General features: G+C 47.6%; 1 protein-coding gene across 1 annotated transcript in view; it reads left to right on the top strand.

Moving 5' to 3' along the window:
• The window catches only part of piezo2b (piezo-type mechanosensitive ion channel component 2b), an 852,062-nt gene that overhangs the window by 804,432 nt on the left and 27,818 nt on the right, over window positions 1-19,812 (top strand). The window contains exons 49-50 of the mRNA XM_085992353.1: window positions 3,448-3,620; window positions 11,550-11,666. Coding sequence (XP_085848479.1) covers window positions 3,448-3,620; window positions 11,550-11,666 — 290 coding nt within the window. The remainder of the gene's footprint in view (window positions 1-3,447; window positions 3,621-11,549; window positions 11,667-19,812) is intronic.

Genomic DNA, 19,812 nt, shown 5'->3' on the forward strand with positions numbered 1-19,812 from the left:
CATAGTCCTACATGAAAGAAGATATGCCAGGATGAACAGGAGCAAGCATTGCCTCTTTAGATCTACCTGCCAAGATGGCGCTAACCATTTCAGCAGACCCTGGACAACCATCTCATTGAAGCATACAAAATTATTACAGGGCTTGATAGGGTGGATGCTGGGAGAATGTTTCCCTTAGCTGGGGAGTCTAGAACCAGGGGCCACAGCCTCAAGATAAAGGGTAGGCCATTCAGGACTGAGATGAGAAGAAATTTCTTCACACAGAGGGTGGTGAATCTTTGGAATTCTCTACCCCAGAGGGCTGTGGAGGCTCAGTCATTGGTTATATTCAAAACAGAAGTCGATAGATTTCTGACTAGTAAGGGCATCAAGGGATATGGCGATAGGGCCGGTGAATGGAGTTGAGGCAGAAGGTCAGCCATGATCTCATTGAATGGCAGAGCAGGCTTGAAGGGCCGAATGGCCTACCCCTGCTCCTAGTTCTTATGTTATGTTCTTATGTTGGGCCAGAAATTGGTGAACGGGGCTTGCAGCCCCGTTTCTGCACTTACCCCGCGCTACTGCCGATCAGCTCCAGGGACGCCTGGAATTGGTGTTTCCAGAAGAAGAATCCCGGGCAGCGTATGACGTCACGCCGCCCAGGAGTGCAGCCAGCGCGAAGCCAGGAGCGTGCAGTGCAAGTGAGACACGCCCCTTGAGGTCTCAGTTCCACTGGACACGCCCCCAATGTTTCTGTCAAGATGCTAAGCATTTTTACATGCAAAGCAGCAGTTTAAATAGGTTTTTGGAAGTTTTTTGAAGATTTTGGTAACTTTTATAAACTTTTTAAAATGTTTACATTATTTTGAGTAATCTGAAGTAGTTTTAAACAGAATTAAAGCAATTTAAAGACTTTTAAAAGCCCTAAAAGAATTTTTTTAATTCCATTTATTTATTTAGCAATGTCGTCGTCATACGTGTCTTCACACTGTTCCCTTTGGGGAACTGTATGAAGTGGTGGAAGGATTTATGGCCATGATTAACGCTCATTCCGTGACCGTAACCATCTTTGAACCAGGCATTAGGGCGGTTAGTCCTATGGCGGGAGGGTTTTACGGGCTCCCACAAGCTATACAAGGAGGGGGGGCCACCCACACCCACGGACGCAAATATCCCACTGGATGTCAACCCAGAATTTAGAGCCGGAGCTCCGACTCCACTTGCCGGGACTGTCTGGCGCGGGGTTCGAAACCCTACCCTGATCTGGCCCAGCGGCGGGGATCCTACCGCTATGACAAAGGCCCAATCCAATTAGCAACGTGAAATGGCAGCATAGGGCTCCAGTCACGGGGAGGGAAAAGGCACAGGAAACATATGGGTGTCACCTTTTGTGCGGAGTGGGCCTTTTGCGTAGCAGTAAGCATCCCCACCGCTGGGCCAGAAGGAGTAGGGTTTTGAACCCCACTCCAGACAGTCCCGGCAAGTGGAGTCGGAGTTCCAACTTTAAATTCTGGGTGGACATCCAGCGGGATACTTGCGTCCGTGGGTGTTGGTGGCCCCCCCCCCCTCAGATGGGTTGTGGGAGCCCGTAAAACCCTCCCGCCATAGGACTAACCACCCTAATGGCTGGTTCAAAGATGGTTACGGTCACGGAATGAGCGTTAATCACGGCCATAAATCCTTCCACCACTTCATACAGTTCCCCAAAGGGAACAGTGTGAGGATACGTACGATGATGACCTCTTGCGCACTGCACCTCCTTGGACCCTCAGTCGCAGATGCGAGGGGGCAAGTCGTGCAATTGTAAAATTTTTCATTTTATTGACATGTAAAATGTTGGCCCAGTAATTCCCTTCCAACTGCGAGAGTACGGTCGGGGTACTTACGCATCTGGCCGGATGAAATGCCGGTTTTCAGCATGCACAGTGCTTTTGGGGAAAACCGGCATTTCCTGTCCTCTGAACGAAGGGGTTCAGAGGCAGAACGCGTGCGACTGCACAGGCAGCGCGTGCGCAGTATAATTCGCCGCTTTCATTACTGCTTTCAGTGAGGTCAAGTCCTTACAACTTACACATGAAAAAAGCATGGGTACAGTTGCTCCAGAGGCTGCGGAGGAAGATATTTCTTATCGTGGAGCTTCTGAAAGTATGTATGTCTGTATATATTCCTTTGCGTGTTATGTATATATTCCTTTACTTATGTGTATGAATGTATTATTTAATTATGACTTTCAGAGAAAGTAACTTATTGGAAAATCATAATTAAAAACATACATTCATACACATTAGTAAAGGAATATAAAACATACATACATATACGTAAAGGAATATATGTGGACATACATACATAACTCATTCTCACATTCCATTCACACAGCCACAATTGCTCCTTCTACCTACCGTTCTGAAAACCCTTTTTAAAAAAAAAAAATTTTTTAACTTTAAAACTTACTTAAAATTTCTTAAAATAACTTCCCTCCCTTTCCCAAACAAAAATATTGCATTTCAGAAGCTCCACGATAAAATGTTTCTTCCTCCGCAGCCAATGAACCACTTTACACTTGCTTTTTTCAAGTGTAACTTCTGAGGACTTACCCTCACGGATTTCATGAATGAAATCTACGAAGTTCACTGCGCAAGCGCTGCCTGTGCAGTCGCACGCGCTCGAGGTCTGGAAATGCCGGCGTTCCCCGCATGCGCTGTTCATGCTGAACACCGGCATTTCCAACGGCCAGATGCGTGAGTACCCCGAGCGCACTCACGCCTTTGGCCGCGAATTTCTGGCCCGTTATGTTAGAGGCAACTGCTGAACTGTGCCATGTGCTGTAAGGACACCTTGTGGCTACCACGCAACAAAGGCCTTGCACTTGCACAGGGACAATACAGGTCAGCTGTTACTTGAAACTTGACTGTACCTTTTTTGTAGGCATGCTGCAGCGCTGACCTATGAGATGGCATCATGGAGTGCCACAGAAGGCAACCTTCCTCACATGCATCTCATGTGGTGCCCAGCAGCCATCAAAGAGGAGCTCAAAAGCTGGGCTGCACTATCATTTGTCCGCAGGCTCATGCCTACACCTCGGCCTCCTTTTTCCTTAACCTGCCACTTCTTAATCCCCTGCCCCTTCATCTTAGTAAAGGCTGCTTATCGGGGCTATGAGGTGCCTTTTGCTCCCGCTCATTGTAATTGTTCCATCCCTTTAAATTTGACTTGCGTGCGTCCTAGTGGCGTCATCCGGAGATCAATCTGAGATTGCATCTGGAGTTATGATCTTAGACAAGAGATAGACTTAAGATTCAGATAGGTCTTAAAGCAGTGGTGACTAAATTTGAACAGACATACACCTGAAGATGAAAATCTGCCCCAATGGATCACCAAAAATAACATCCATGTTAATGATCTCTGGGAGTGGTGTTGGTGGAGGTGGAATGCACAGTGAATTGAAGAGCTAATTATTCCTTTTCTTAGAGTGCTATGCAGTTCCTGGAGGCATACGTGAAAGAAGACATTCTGGTTGCAGAACTTGAAGGAAATTCAAATTCTCTTTGGACCATCAGTCCACCGAGTCGGTCGAAGATGATAGAAGGATTAAATGATAGCACTTCATCAATCTCCATTGTTGTTTCATGGTCTGTTCAAAGGTAAAGTAGTTATGAATGTTTGATTACTTGTAAATTTAAGAGTACACCACGATTTTCCACTGTTTGGAAGTACCTGCTACAACTTAATATTTCGTTTTGTGATTTACATAACAATTATGGGATCCAGAAACTTTGACCAGGATTTTCTGCTTCTACATAGCTCAACCCATGATTTTCATCCATTATAATGAATGGGTGAAAAAAATCACAGAGTGGGGAGTGCAGAAACAGAAAATTCTAGCCTATAACTCAGTCAATTTCTAAATCCTTAGGCTGAACCAAAATCTTAAATTCATACTTGTTCTTTGCAATTATGTATAGTATATGCTAAAGATTAAAAACATGTTTTAGTTTGTTGTATAACTCTTTATTGTTTTGTGGTGGACATGTTAGGGCATAGTCACATAGTAAGGTGATAGGATGAATACAAGCTGAAGGTACACAGTGTTGCTTATCGGGTGACTTAGACGAGTGTTACTCGGTAGCACCTTTCAGGAAAATAATCGAGTCGGTGCCTAGAAATTGGTTTGCCCCCGAAAGCGAGCATGAGGATCGCGATGCGGTAGCAAACCGCGCCCATTCGGAGTTCGTGTTGCCTGCTTATTTGCATGATTATGGCATTCAGCCCAGCGTTGAACACGTAGCTGAGTGGCTGAACGCTCAGCAGGGGGGTCCAAGTTCGTGTTGGGCCCCCTGGTTGTGGTTGTTGGAGGCCAATCAACTGCAGATAGTGCTGCAGGAGAGTACCATCAGGGCAGCGTCCTAGGCCCGACTATTCACTTGCTTCATTAATGACCTTCCCTTCATCATAAGGTCGGAAGTGGGGCAGTTTATTGATGAGTACACAGTGTTCCGTTCCATTTGCAATCCCTCAGATAATGAAGCAGTTCATGCCCGCATACAGTAAGAACTGGACATCACCCATGCTTGGACTCATAAGTGGCAAGTAATATAACACCACACAAGTACCAGGCAATGACCATCTCCAACAAGAAAGAGCCTAACTACCTCCCTTAACATTCAGTGGCATTATCATCACTAAGTCCCCCACAATCAACATTCTGGGGGTTCATCATTGACCAGAAACTCAACGAGACCAGCCACATAAACTCTGTGGCTACTAGAGCAGGTCAGAGCTTGGATAATCTGCAGCGAGTGGCTCAAAGCCTCTCCACTACCTACAAGGTACAAGTCAGGCGTGTGATGGAATATTCTCCACTTGCCTTGATGGGTGCAGCTGCAACAACACTCAAGAAGTTCAATACCATCCAGGACAAAGCAATCTGCTTGATCGATACCTCAACCACTAACCTAAACATCCACCCCCCTCCACTACCAGCGTACCGTGGCTATAATGTATACTAGCCACAGGATGCACTGCAGCAACTCTCCAAGGCTTCTTCAGTGGCACCTCCCAAACCCTCGACCTCCAACACCATGAGGGCAGAAGGTACATGGGAACAATATCACCTCCATGTTTCCCTCCAAGTCACACACCATTCTGACTTGGAAATGTATTGTTATTCCTTCATCGTTGCTGGGTCAAAATCCTGGAACTCCCCACCTAACAGCATTTTGGGACCACCTTCACCACAGATAGCAGCGATTCAAGAAGGTGGCCCACCACCAACTTCTCATGGGAAACTAGGGATGGGCAATAAATTATGGCCTTGCCAGCGATGCCCGCATCCCGAGAATGAATAATAAAAAGTTATTGATTCATTGCAGCCATTAGTGGTCTCTATTGAGCCTCACCCATGACTCATGGCATTACTTGTTGAGTGCTAACGTGCCCTTCATGTTCTCACCATGCTTTTTCATAGTGAGGAGATCAAAGTCTGAAATGGCAGAGACTGGTTTTGAGGAGTCCAGTTGGATTCTTGCCTCTTCATCACCATTGCTGGATCTCGCACTACTAGTCTCTGTGCTTTCACAAGATGCTGCAATTAATTTCTTTGATGTGGCCACCTCCGCGTGGTCTGTTTTTCTTGTTTTTTGCTGGCTAGATTTGCCCACTGGATGTTTATGTTGCTCTTGAAGTGAAGGCGGATGGCATCATGCTTTGGCCAAGAACACTGGAATGTTGTGTAACTCTTGCCACATCATATAGATTTTGTGATGTTCTTGCACTCCACTGGTATGTGGCTGAATGCCTGGTACTTAAAAAAATGAGCAGCCATGGCTGGAATGTGTGCCTCCTGCACTTTGTAATGGAAAAAGTAAAAATTGAAACCACTTTCAATCAGTTTCTTGGCCTGCTCAGGGTCACTCTGGTTTTATACAATTATATAGGGCCTTGGTGAGACCAAACCTGGAGTACAAAGGAAGGATATACTTGCTTTAGAGGGAGTGCAACGAAGGTTCACTAGACTGATTCCTGGGATGAGGGGATTGTCCTATGAGGAGAGATTGAGTAGACATGGCCTATATTCCCATGAGTTTAGAAAAAAGAGGGGTGATCTCATTGAAACATAAAAATTCTTAAGGGGCTTGACAGGGTAGATGCTGGGAAGATGTTTTCCCTGGCTGGGGAATCTATAACCAGGGGTCACAGACTCAGAATAAGGGGTTGGCCATTTAGGACTGAGATGATGAGAAATTTCTTCACTCAAAGGGTTGTGAATCTTTGTAATTCTCTACCCCAGAGAGCTGTGGAGGCTCAGTCATTGAGTATATTCAAGACAGAGATCGATAGATTTTTGGATACTAAGGGAATCAAGGGATATGGGGATAGTGCGGGAAGGTGGAGTTGAGGTCGATGATCAGCCATGATCTTATTGAATGGCGGAGCAGGCTCGAGGGGCCGACTGGCCAACTCCAGCTCCTATTTCTTATGTTCTTGTGTTCTTATATTGAATCTCTTAGGTAGGCTATTTCTGCAGCTCACCATTCTGCTGAGCTGTTGAACACTGTAATTATCAGTCTCCAGGGCAGTCTTCACCTCCACCACCAATTCTGACTACCTGTCACAGGATCCTTGGCTGTTCATCCTGCTGCTGGCAGTATATTGGGAGATCATAATGTGTCTGTCCACCAAATGCATCTTCTGGCCAAGGTATAAATTGAGTATTCACGTTCCTGATAATAGTGCACTGTATAAGGATATCCCCTCAGGGTAGACAGTCGTTGCCTGTAATTTGTGTATTGTGTTCAGATCTCTGGAGAAGGGAACTCGGAGAGAGGAGAGAGGAGCTCAAAGACAGGAGCTGGGAGAGGGGAGAAAGGAGCTCAGAGAGGGAGGAGAGGAGCTCAGAGAGGGTCTTCATCTTCTTAGGCAGTCCCTCGGAACCGAGGATGACTTGCTTCCACATTAAAAATGAGTTCTCAGGTGACTGATGAGTCCAATGCGGGACCTACAGTCTCTGTCACAGGTGGGGCAGACGGTGGTTGAAGGGGCGGGTGGTGGGGTTGGCGTGCACTCCTTCCGCTGTTTGTGTTTGGCTTCTGCTTGCTCCCGGCAAAGAGACTCGAGGTGTTCGGCGCCTTCCTGGATGCTTCTCCTCCACTGTGCGGTCTTGGGCCAAGGGATTCCCAGGTGTCAGTGGGGATGTTGCACTTTTTCAAGGAGGCTTTGAGGGTATCCTTGAAGCATTTCCTCTGCCCACCTAAGGTTCGCTTGCCGTGTCGGAGCTCCGAGTAGAGCGCTTGTTTTGGGAGTCTCGTATCGGGCATGTGGACGATGTGGCCCATCCATCAGAGCTGATCGAGCATGGTCAAAGCTTCGATGCTGGGGATGTTGGCCTGAGCGAGAACACCGACGTTGGTGCGCCTATCCTGCCAATGGATTTGCAGGATCTTGCAGAGGCAGCGTTGGTGGTACCGCTCCAGTGCTTTGAGGTGCCTGCTGTACATGGTCCATGTCTCTGAAGCATACAGGAGGGCGGGTATCACTACTGCTCTGTAGACCATAAGCTTGGTGCTGGGTTTGAGGTCCTGGTCTTCAAACACTCTCTTCCTCAGGCGACCGAAGCCTGCACTGGCACACTGAAGGTGGTGTTGGACTTCGTCATCGACGTCTGCCCTTACTGACAGTAGGCTCCTGAGGTATGGAAAGTGGTCCACGTTGTCCAAGGCCTCGTCATGGATTTTGATAATCGGGGAGCAATACTGTGTGGCAGGGGCAGGTTGGTAGAGGACCTTTGTCTTACGGATGTTTAGTGTAAGGCCCATGCTCTCGTACGCTTCGCTGAAGGTGTTGATAATGGTTTGGAGTTCAGCCTCGGAGTGTGCGCAGATGCAAGCGTCATCTGCATACTGTAATTCGATGACAGAGGATGAGACGACCTTGGATCTGGACTGGAGGCGACGGAGGTTGAACAGTTTCCCATTTGTTCTGTAGATTAGCTCCACTCCAGCGGGGAGCTTACAGAGGGTAGGATGGTGCATTGCAGCCAGGAAGATCGAGAAGAGCGTTGGTGCGATGACACAGCCTTGCTTGACCCCGGTCCGTACGTGAATTGGGTCTGTGGTGGATCCATTGATCAGGATCACGGCTTGCATGTCGTCGTGAAGCAGGTGGAGGATGGTGACAAACTTTTGAGGGCAGCCGAATTTGAGGAGGACACTCCATAATCCCTCATGGTTGAGTGTGTCAAAGGCCTTTGTGAGATCAAAGAAGGCCATGTACAGTGGTTGGTGCTGCATTTCTCTTGTAGTTAACGCGCGGTGGGCGGAATCCGCATTGCGACTCTGGGAGGAGCTCTTCAACCACTGGGAGAAGGCGATTGAGGAGGATTCTTGCGATCACTTTCCCTGTGGCAGACAGCAGGGAGACTCCTTTGTAATTACCGCAATCAGACTTGTCATCTTTCTTGAAGATGGTTACGATTACAGCATCTCTTAGATCCCCTGGCATGCTCTCCACTTTTCAAATAAGAGAAATTATTTCATGTATTCATGGCAGTAGTGCTTCTCCGCCATGTTTTAGCGCCTTGGCGGGGATTCCATCTGCTCCTGAGGCCTTATTGTTCTTCAGTTGTTGGATGGCCTTTTCAACCTCATGTCGGGCTGGGGTTGTGCTGAGATGGTGGTGGGTAGCATGCTGCGGGATGGAGTTGAGGACACTCGTGTCAAAGACAGAGTCGTGGTTAAGGAGATCTTCGAATTGCTCCTTCCGGTGGGCACTGACTGCCTCTATGTTCTTGATGAGTACCTCTCCATTCTTGGCCCGCAGTGGGGTAGGACCTTGGGCGCTGGGGCCACAGGTGGTCTTGACTGCACTAAAGTATCCATGCACGTCGTGGTTGTCAGCTAGCTGCTGGATCTCATAGAAACATAGAAGATAGGAGCAGGAGTAGGCCATTCGGCCCCTCGAGCCTGCTCTGCCATTCAATGCGATCATGGCTGATCATCCAAACTCAGTACCCTGTCCTTGCTTTCTCCCCATACCCCTTGATCCCTTTAGCCTTAAGAAATATATCCAACTCCTTCGTGAATATATTTAATGAATTGGCCTCTACTGCCTTCTGTGGTAGAGAATTCCACAGGTTCACCACTCTCTGGGTGAAGAAATTCCTCCTCATTTCTGTCCTAAATGGCTTACCCCTTATCCTTAGACTGTGACCCCTGGTTCTGGACTCCCCGATCATCGGGAACATCCTTCCTGCATCTAGTCTGTCCAGTTCTGTCAGAATTTTATGTTTCAATGAGATCCCCTCTCATTCTTCTAAACTCCAGCGAGTATAAGCCCAATCGACCCAATCTCTCCTCATACGTCATTCCTGCCATCCCAGGTATCAGCCTGGTGAACCTTCGCTGAACTCCTTCCATGGCAAGAACATCCTTCCTCAGATAAGGCGACCAGAACTGCACACAATACTCAAGATGTGGTCTCACCAAGGCCCTGTACAACTGCAGTAAGACATCCTTGTTCCTGTACTCAAACCCTCTTGCTACGAAGGCCAACATACCATTTGCCTTCTTAACCGCCTGCTGCACCTGCATGCTTACCTTCAGCGACTGGTGCACAAGGACACCCAGGTCTCGTTGCACTTCCCCTTCTCCCAATCTATTGCCATTCAGATAATAATCTGCCTTCCTGTTTTTGCCACCAAAGTGGATAACCTCACATTTATCCACGTTATATCTCCTGCGCTTTCTCCACCCACCATCTGTTCTTTAGGTCGCGAGTTTTTTGTTGGACCTCGGCCTTCAGGAGTCTGTAGAGCTGCTTTTTTGCTCTCATGTTCTGTTGCTGTTTCCAGATCAGGAATGCCTTGCACTTACGGCTTATTAGCTCCTGTATCTCCTGGTCATTCTCGTTGAACCAGTCTTGGTGTTTCCTGGTCAAGTGACCGAGCATCTCTTCACAGGTGCTGATTATGGAGGCATTTAGTGCAGACCAGGCGCTGTGGACACTCTGTGTCTCTGAGTCACTGGGAGTCATCAGGTTGATTGGTTGTGAGGCGCAAGCTGAATAGGGCTTTCTTAGCAGGGTCTTTGAGTGCTCTAGCGTTGTCTTTCCTGTGGCATTGCTTCTGTTGCCGTCGCTGTTTTGGAACTACATTGATGGAGATGACGGAGCGGATTAGGCGGTGGTCTGTCCAGCAGTCATCAGCTCCTGTCATGGCGCGGGTGATGCGGACGTCCTTGTGGTCCCTCGCTCGGACGATGACGTAGTCCAGCAGATGCCAGTGCTTGGAGCGAGGGTGTTGCCATAAAGCCTTGTACTTGTCTCTCTGATGGAACAAGGTACTGGTTATGACAAGGCCATGTTCTAAGCATTTCATCAGGAGGAGGGTACCATTGGAGTTGGCTTTCCCTACTCCTTCTCTGCTGATCACACCACCCCAGAGGTTTGTGTCCTTTCAGAGAGGGTGGAGAGGAGCTTGCTGGGCGGGAGGGCAGAAGGTCAGGAACTCAGGGGCAGAAGGTCAGGAACTAGGGGGAAGAAGGTCAGGAACTCGGGAAGAGAAGGTCAGGAACCTTGGGGGGAGGTCAGGAACTTTGGGGGAGAAGGTCAGCAACTCAGGGAGAGAAGGTCAGGAACCTTGGAGTTGGCTTTCCCTACTCCTTCTCTGCTGATCACAACACCCCAGAGGTTTGTGTCCTTTCAGAGAGGGTGGAGAGGAGCTCACTGGGCGGGAGGGCAGAAGGTCAGGAACTCGGGGGCAGAAGGTCAGGAACTAGGGGGAAGAAGGTCAGGAACTCGGGAAGAGAAGGTCACAAGCTGGGCGGGGAGGTCAGGAACTCGGCAGGGGGGAGAAGGTCAGGAACTTGGGGGGGTGGGGTTAGAGCATGGAGAGCACAGTGGGGATGGGGGAAGTACGTGTTCCAGGTCTAAAGGAGGGGGAATGAGAGCGAGAACGTGATCCAGATGGGCAGACGGATCATATTCTCCCCTCTCTTTTAGATGTGAATCACGTTCTTCCAACTGGGTGAATTAGTGAATCCCTTCTCACACACAGTGCAGGTGAATGGCCTCTCCCCAGTGTGAACTCGCTGCTTTGTCAGAAGGTTGGTACACACACGGATCCCACACACAAGGACCCCAAACACGCATACCCCACACACGTGGTCCCTTCAATCAGAATTTAATTTTTTTTAATCAATTCCAGAAGGAAAAAAACATAAAACTCCAAAGAATTAACTAACCAACTAATTAGAGTATAAAGTCTTTTTTTTTTAACCAGCCAAGGACAACTATAATTACAATTGCAGAATATTATTAACTGAGGATCTTCACACTATGCTTCCCCATTCTGTAGTCTGGCAAGTCTGGATCAAATTACACATTGCAGGGTTGTCTACAGCAGGCAGGATCAAATTACACATTCCAGACAAACTGTTAGGTGTGTCTTGTCCTCCAAGGGAAGCAATCAGAAATCTGGTGTTGCAAATAGACGCAGCCATGCTTGTTACATAACAATAGACAGGTTTCGCTGTTCAAAGTGTATATTACAATCAGCTTTCAGTACTTTCAATTCACAGGAATATCACTCTTGGTGGAAAATCGGAAATTGCTTCCAATAAATACACACATGAAATTCCAGTGAAGACCAAAACAGAACTTGCTGCATTGATGGAAGGAAGAGAGATCAAGTCTGTGTAAGTTAGCCATTTATTTTATTTTAATTCATTAACACTACTTCACGTTCCAGGATCAGTATGTTTCCTACCAATAATCCTTATATTAACACTGAGGTTTGAGCTTTGCTATCTAACCTTGGTGAAAGAATTGCTCAGTCTGCTATATGTATGACAGATGTCAGGTCGAGAATACAAGTAAGAATCAGGCTGAATATAGAAAGTTCAGAGGGGAAGTGAAAAAGAAAATAAGAGGGGCAAAGAGAGAGTATGAGAATAGACTGGCAGCTAAGATAAAAGACAATTCAAAAGTCTTCTATAGGCATATAAATAGTAAACGGGTAGTAAGAGGAGCAATGGGCCTGAGGTACTAAATGTGTACCTATGCATGGAGACAGAGGGCATGGCTGAGGTATTAAATGAATACTTTGCATCTGTCTTCACCAAGGAAGAACATGCTGCCAAACTCATAGTGAAAGAGGAGGTAGTGGAAATACTGGATGGGCTAAAAATTGATAAAGAGGAGGTACTAGAAAGGCTGTCTGAACTTAAAGTTGGTGACATGAATCAGTTATTCATGAAAGAAAGACTTATGAAATAATACTGAGCGGCCTGTGGGTGGCGCTGTCCAGGGAGAGTATAAATACTCGGGCATGGGCCCAGCTTGCGCAGGACATTCTTAACAGGAACTAGTGAAGGACACAACTAGACCTCCATGTTGTAAAACAGTTGATTAAAGCTTTGTTTAATGCTTAGACCAAGTGCCGAGTAGTTTTCTTACGTCAGATGGTAAGTCACCAGGACCGGATGGAATACGTTCTAGGATGCTGGGGGAGGATAAGGAGGAAATCGCGGAGGTAGTTGTCATAATCTTCCAATCCTCCTTAGATACAGGGGTGGTGCCAGAGGACTGGAGAATTGCAAATGTTACACCCTTGTTCAAACAAGGGTGTAAGGATAAACCCAGCAACTACAGGCCAGTCAGCTTAACCTCGGTAGTGGGGAAGCTTTTAGAAACTATAAATCAGGAACAAAGTTAACAGTCACTTGGACAAGGGTGGATTAACTAAGGAAAGCCAGCACGGATTTGTTAAAGGCAAATCGTGTTTAACTAAACTGATCGAGTTTTTCGATGAGGTCACAGAGAGGGTTGATGAGGGCAATGCGGTTGATGTGGTGTAAATGGACTTCCAAAAGGCGTTTGATAAAGTGCCATATAATAGGCTTACCAGCAAAGTTGAAGCCCATGGAATAAAAGGGACAGTGGCAGCATGGATACAAAATTGGCTAAGTGACAGGAAACAGAGAGTAGTGGTGAACAATTGTTTTTCAGACTGGAGGAAGGTACACAGTGGTGTTCCCCAGGGCTCGGTACTAAGACCACTGCTTTTCTCTTGATATATATTAATGACTTGGACTTGGGTGTACAGGGCACAATTTCAAAATTTGCAGATGACACTAAACTTGGAAGTATAGTGAACAGTGAGGAGGATAGTGATAGACTTCAAGAGAACATAGACAGGCTGGTGGAATGGGCGGACACGTGCTGAGGAAATTTAACACAGAAAAGTACAAAGTGATACATTTTGGTAGGAAGAACAAGGAGAGGCAATATAAACTAAAGGGTACAATCCTAAAGGGGGTGCATGGACAGAGAGACCTGGGGGTATATGTGCACAAATCATTGAAGGTGGCAGGGCAGGTTGAGAAAGCAGTTAAAAAAACACACGGAATCCTGAGCTTCATAAATAGAGTCATAGGGCTCGATTTTCCAAGCCCCGAGGAGGCGGGTTTGGAGGCGGGAGTGGTGGAAAAATTGCAGAATCGGGGGGTAGGAACCCATCCCACCCCCAACCCGCCTCCGTGCCAATGTCCCAGGAGGCGGGTATCCGACCTGTGCTGGGAGCCACCTCCCCGAGGCGGGAAGGGGATTAGTGCCAATTAACTGCCTGTTAACAGGTAGTTAACAGGCAGTTTTTTGCCTAATCCCTATTTTTAGCCTTGAAGTGTGGGCTATCCGATGGCTCCGAACCACGCCAAGTTAGCGAGGTGGACCGTCGGTCTGAAGGGGTTGGAGGGGTCGAGATGTCCGTTGTGCAGGTGAGTGATGGGTGCATGTGTGCAGAGGTAAGTGTGTGAGGTAAGTGTAAAGTGTTTTGATAAGTTTTACTTACCTTTTCTTTCTCCTGCAGGCTTCCTCCCTTCAGTTCTCGGGAGTCCCTCAGCTCACCGGCACAGAAAGCAGAATGGCCGCTGAACTGTCAAAAGCTGCAGCCTCTGCTTTCTGGTCTGGAGAGATCTCTAACTGAGTCTGAGTAGAAGGGCTCAAGTTAGAAGACAGATTGTCAGTGTTTGACAGCTTCACAGAGCTGTCAAACGCTGATTTTTCATCTGTCAAAAGCTCTTGACAGATGAAATGTCAATCGCTGACGTCACCAGTAACCAGGTGTCCCTTAATTGGCCTGCTGAGCCCGCTGGGCGGGCTTAACAAGGTCAATCAAGGGAAAATAGCGTGGGTTGGCCACAAGTCGATGGAGGCGGGACTACAACCCAAAAAGTGGGAGTCCCGCCTCCAAAAGCTCCCCATTGACAAAATCCAGCCCATAGAGTACAAAAGCAAGGAAGTTATGATAAACCTTTATAAAACATTGGTTCGGCCTCAACTGGAGTATTGTGTCCAATTCTGGGCACCACACATTAGAATGGATGTGAAGGCCTTAGTGAGGGTGCAGAAAAGATTTACGAGAATGATTCCAGGGATGAAGGACTTCAGTTATGAGGAATTACAGTTAAATGGATAGACTGGAGAAGCTGGGGTTGTTCTCCTTAGAGCAGAGAAGGTTGAGAGAAGATCTGATAGAGATATTCCCTAAACTAGGGCATTGGTTTAAATTAAGAGCCGTGATTTTAGATTAAAAACTATACATAGATAATTGAGTGATATTTCAAAACTTGAAAACCTAATTCGTTAAATAAAATACAATAGAGGCAGGTGATGTGTTGCAGCTGTAGCATGTGGGAGCTGGTGGACCCCAGTCTGATCCACAGCAACCACATCTGCAGTAAGTGTCTCCAGCTCAAGGAACTTCAGCTCAGAGTTGATGAGCTGGAGTCCGAGGTTCGGACGCTGCGATGCATAAGGGAGGGGGGGGATTACCTGGACTCTTTGTTCCAGGAGGCTGTCACACCCCTTAGGTTAAATACTTCAAATTTAGACCGTTGTCAGGGACAGGAGAGTGTGACTACGAGTGAGGCAGGTATGGGGATCCAGAAGGTAGCATTGGAGGAGCCTCAGCCCTTGCACTTGTCCAACAGATACGAGGTTCTTGCAGCCTGCGTGGACAAGAGGATGAGCAAACTGACCACAGCACCATGGTACAGGGGACCATTCAATTTGGGGGAGTAAAAAGGAATGTAGCTCTGGTAGGGGACAGTATAGTTAGGGGGATAGATACTGTTCTCTGCAGCCGAGAGCGTGAGACCTGAAGGCTGTGTTGCCTGGGTTAAGGACATCTCCTCGGGGCTGGAGAGGAACTTGGAGTGCGGAGGGGAGGATCCAGTTGTCGTGGTCCATGTAGGTACCAATGACATAGGTAAGAATAAGAAAGAGGTTCTGCTGAGGGAGTATGAGCAGCTAGAGGCTAAATTAAAAAGCAGAACCACAAAGGTAATAATCTCTGGATTACTACCTGAGCCACGAGCAAATTGGCATAGGGTCAATAAGATCAGAGAGTTGAATGCATGGCTCAAAGATTGGTGTGGGAGAAATGGGTTTCGATTCATGGGGCACTGGCACCCGTACTGGGGTAAGAGGGAGCTGTTCTGTTGGGACGGGCTTCACTTGAACCATGCTGGGACTAGTGCCCTGGTGAATTGAATAGATAGGGCTTTAAACTAAATAGTTCAGGTGAGGGGAAATTTAGAAAGTTAAATAGAAAGGAGAAGGCAATAGTGCAGGGTAGTGATAGGGGTAATGATAACCAGAGTGTGACAGGAAGGGACAGAGCGTACAAGCATAAGAGTGCACCAGCAAATATAGTCAGAGTAGGGAAAATGGTAAAAAGACAAAATTAAAGGCTCTTTATCTGAATGCACGCAGCATTTGTAACAAGATAGATGAACTGATGGCACAAATAGATATAAATGGGTATGATCTGATTGCCACTACAGAGATGTTGTTGCAAGGTAACCAAGGCTGGGAACTGAATATTCAGGGGTATTTGACATATCGGAAGGATAGGCAGAAAGGAAAAGGAGGTGGGGTAGCTCTGTTAATAAAGGATGAGATCAGTACAGTAGTGAGAAATTATCTTGGCTTGGAAGATCAAGATATAGATTCAGTTTGGGTGGAGATAAGAAATAGTAAGGGAAAGAAGTCACTGGTGGTAGAAGTCTACAGGCCCCCTAACAGTAGCTACACTGTAGGACAGAGTATAAATCAAGAAATAATGGGGGCTTGCAAGAAAGGTACTTTAATAATCATGGGCGATTTTAATCTTCATATAGACTGGACAAATCAAATTGCAAAGGTAGCCTTGAGGACGGGTTCATAGAGTGTATTCGGGAAGGTTTCTTAGAACAATACATTGTGGAACCAACCAGGGAACAGGTTATTTTAGATCTGGTAATGTGTAATGAGACAGGATTAATCAATGATCTCATAGTAAAGGATCCTCTAGGGAAAAGTGATCATAACATGATAGAATTTGGGTCTGAACCTAGTGTTTTAAACTTAAATAAAGGCAATTACAAAGGTATAAAGACAGAGTTGGCTGAAGTGGACTGGGAAAATCGATTAAAAGATAAGACGGTAGATAAGCAGTGGCAGACTTTTAAGGAGATGTTTCATAACTCTCAACAAAGATATATTCCAGTGAGAAAGAAAGACTCTACGAGAAGGATGAACCATTCGTGGCAAACTAAGGAAGTTAAGGATGGTATCAAATTGAAAGAAAAGGCATACAATGTTACGAAGTGGTAGGCCAGAAGATTGGGAAATTTTTGGAAGCCAGCAAAGGATGACTAAAAAAATAATAAAGAGGGAGTAAATAGATTATGAGAGTAAACTAGCAAGAAATATAAAAACAGACAGTAAGAGCTTCTACAAGTATATAAAAAGGAAGAGAGTAGCTAAAGTAAACATTGGTCCCTTAGAGGATGAGACTGGGGAATTAATAATGGGAAACAAGGAAATGGCAGAGACTTTGAACAAGTATTTTGTATCTGTCTTCCTGGTTAGAAGACACAAAAAGCATCCCAATAATAGATGATAATCAGTGGGCAAAAAGGAGGGAGGAACTTAAAACAATCACTTTCACTAGAGAAAAAGTACGAGGCAAACTAATAGGACGAGAGGCTGACAAGTCCCCTGGACCTGATGGCCTGCATCCTAGGGTCTTAAAAGAAGTGGCTGCAGAGATAAAGGATACATTGGTTGTAATCTTCCAAAATTCCCTAGAATCTGGAAAGGTCCCAGCGGATTGGAAAACCGCAAATGTAACGCCCCTATTCAAGAAAAGAGGGAGACAGAAAGCAGGAAACGATAGGCCATTATTAAGGGAGTAGTAACAGGACATTTAAAAAATCATAATACAATCAAGCAGAGTAAACATGGTTTTACGAAAGGGAAACCGTGTTTGACAAATTTATTAAAGTTCTTTGAGGATGTAACGAGCAGGGTGGATAAAGGGGAACCAGTAGATGTAGTGTATTTGGATTTCCAAAATGCATTCGATAAGGTGCCACATAAAAGGTTACTGCACAAGACAAGAGCTCACGGTGTTGGGGGTAATATATTAGCATGGATGGATAGAGGATTGGCTAACGAACAGAAAACAGAGTTGGGATAAATGGGTCATTTTCAGGTTGGCAAACTGTAACTAGTGGGGTGCCACAGGGTTCAGTGCTGGGGCCTCAACTATTTACAATCTATATTAGTGAATTGGATGAAGGGACCGAGTGTACTGTAGCCAAATTTGCTGACAATACAAAGATAGGTGGGAAAGCAAGTTGTGAGGAGGACACAAAGGGGTCGATTTTAACTCAGCCATGAGGCGGGCTTTGAGGCATGCGGGGGGTTAAAATCGCAAAAACTGGGGGTCGGGACCCCCCGCTTGGTTCCCGACACCTAGCCATTTTAACCCAGGCGTGTCTGATGGTCCCGAATCAGTCCCACCTCCAACAGGCAGGACTGGTCTTTAAGGCCCTTAATCAGCACTGATTGGCCTTTATAATGCCATTTTAACTGTCCCTTGCAATTTTAACCCTTTCCCCACGTAAAACACGCCTGGTGGGAATCATGCCTGTGAAACCTGGCGTGAGCACTATTGGCTTGCTGACTATCAGCTGCGGGTCCACCATTAAAGAGGAGATTTGATCAGTCATCATTTGCAGGTGGCAGGACCTTGTTGTTTCAGGCCTGGGGCAACTTTTACCAGGCTTAACCACACCTGTGGAAGGTTGGAGCCTCACACACTTCTCCAGTGTGAACTCCTGGGAAACCCCTCTCGCCACCCTCACTCAGCGCATCCTCAACTGAGGCATCTACCAGAAGCATAGGAGGCCTTTTTTTCCTTCCCTTCTTGGCACCAGGCGTGGCAGCAGCAGAACCAGGAACAACAGCAGCAACAGCAGCAGCAGCAGGAGCGACAGGCTCCTGCTCACCCACCGGAGGCAGCACAGGCCAGAAGGGGCCAGCGCATGGAAGCCTGTCGGCGCAGGAGATACCCACCAAACAGGGGCCTAGAAATTCAGTTGCGTTTGCGCCCACTTACTGGCTATAGAGTGGGTTGCGCCGGAAGTTTTTTACGCCCGAAATTGAGTTCGTCCCTAACATCGGCGTTAGCCGGTAGCACTGCACCGGCACCGATGACGTCATCGGTGTGCGCAGCGCCCCGGTTCCAATGGTAAACCGTCCCGATGGCCAAATTCAGTTGCGGCCGCCTCGCCCATCGCGGCCGCAAACAGCGTTTGCAAAACGGTGCCTTGCAGCTCCGAAAGGCCGGCGCATAAAGGTGGAGCGGCGGCCGGCCGTTTTTCCGGCGGCCGCCTGCCCGCAGCTCCCTCCCCGGACTCCTGCACCACCCCCCCGCAGCATTGGTGTGTGACTCCCGCGAGCCCGGCACTTCTCCGTGGTGCCGGGCTCATTTGCCGGGGGAATCCAGCGGCGATCTCACGGCTGCAGGCAGCTCCTCCTTAAGAGAAGGAGGAGGCCTGCAGTACCCCAGCCTGCCGCACCGCATCGGTTGCCGCAGCGGCAGCTGGGCGCCGGAAACTGACATTCTTCGCCCCAAACGAGGCGGCCAAACCCTGCGATAGCGCCCGCCGCCGTCTTGGGGCGGCGCTACTGAATTTCAGGCGGGCGCTAGGGGAATGCGGCCCAGCGCTAAATTTCGGGCACTAAAGACCTGGCGTGGCGAGACCGAATTTTTAGCCCAGGGTCTACAGACACAGGGTCAGCTACCTCAACATGACTGAGCAGCAGTGCCAAATGCGGCTCCGACTTTCGCGACAGGTAGTGACTGACATCTGCGCAATGATACAGCAAGACCTGCTGCCCAGAGGACCAGGTGGACACTCCTTACCAGTGGCCATCAAAGTCACCACCGCACTCAACTTTTTTGCCTCAGGCTCATTCCAGGGATCATCAGCAGACATCAGCGGCATTTCCCAGGCGGCCGCACACACTTGCATCACGCAGGTAACTGATGCCCTCTTTGCCGTTGCGCACAATCACATCCATTTCACCAAGGATCACGCAAGTGTGACGGCGCGAGCAGTTGGATTAGCTCATCTGGCAGACTTTCCTAGGGTGCAGGGCGTCATTGACTGCACACATGTGGCACTTAGGGCACCCCATCGCAATCCAGGTATTTTTGTCAACCGCAAGGGCTTCCACTCCCTTAACATTCAGCTGATGTGCGACCACAAGAAGGAAATTTTGCATGTTTGTGCCAAGTACCCTGGCAGTTGCCATGACTCCTTCATACTGCGCCAGTCTAGTGTGCCTCCGATATTCAGGCCGCCAGACGAACTTCACGGATGGCTACTTGGAGACAAGGGCTATCCCCTGAGGACGTGGCTAATGATGTCATTGAGGAGGCCAGCCAACGAAGCTGAGGAGCGCTACAACTCCAGCCACATTTCCACCAGATCCATTATCGAGCAA

This window comes from Somniosus microcephalus, chromosome 7 (assembly GCF_052327205.1).
Source record: "Somniosus microcephalus isolate GS21.2 chromosome 7, FLI_Smic_1.0, whole genome shotgun sequence".
NCBI classification, from domain to species: domain Eukaryota; kingdom Metazoa; phylum Chordata; class Chondrichthyes; order Squaliformes; family Somniosidae; genus Somniosus; species Somniosus microcephalus.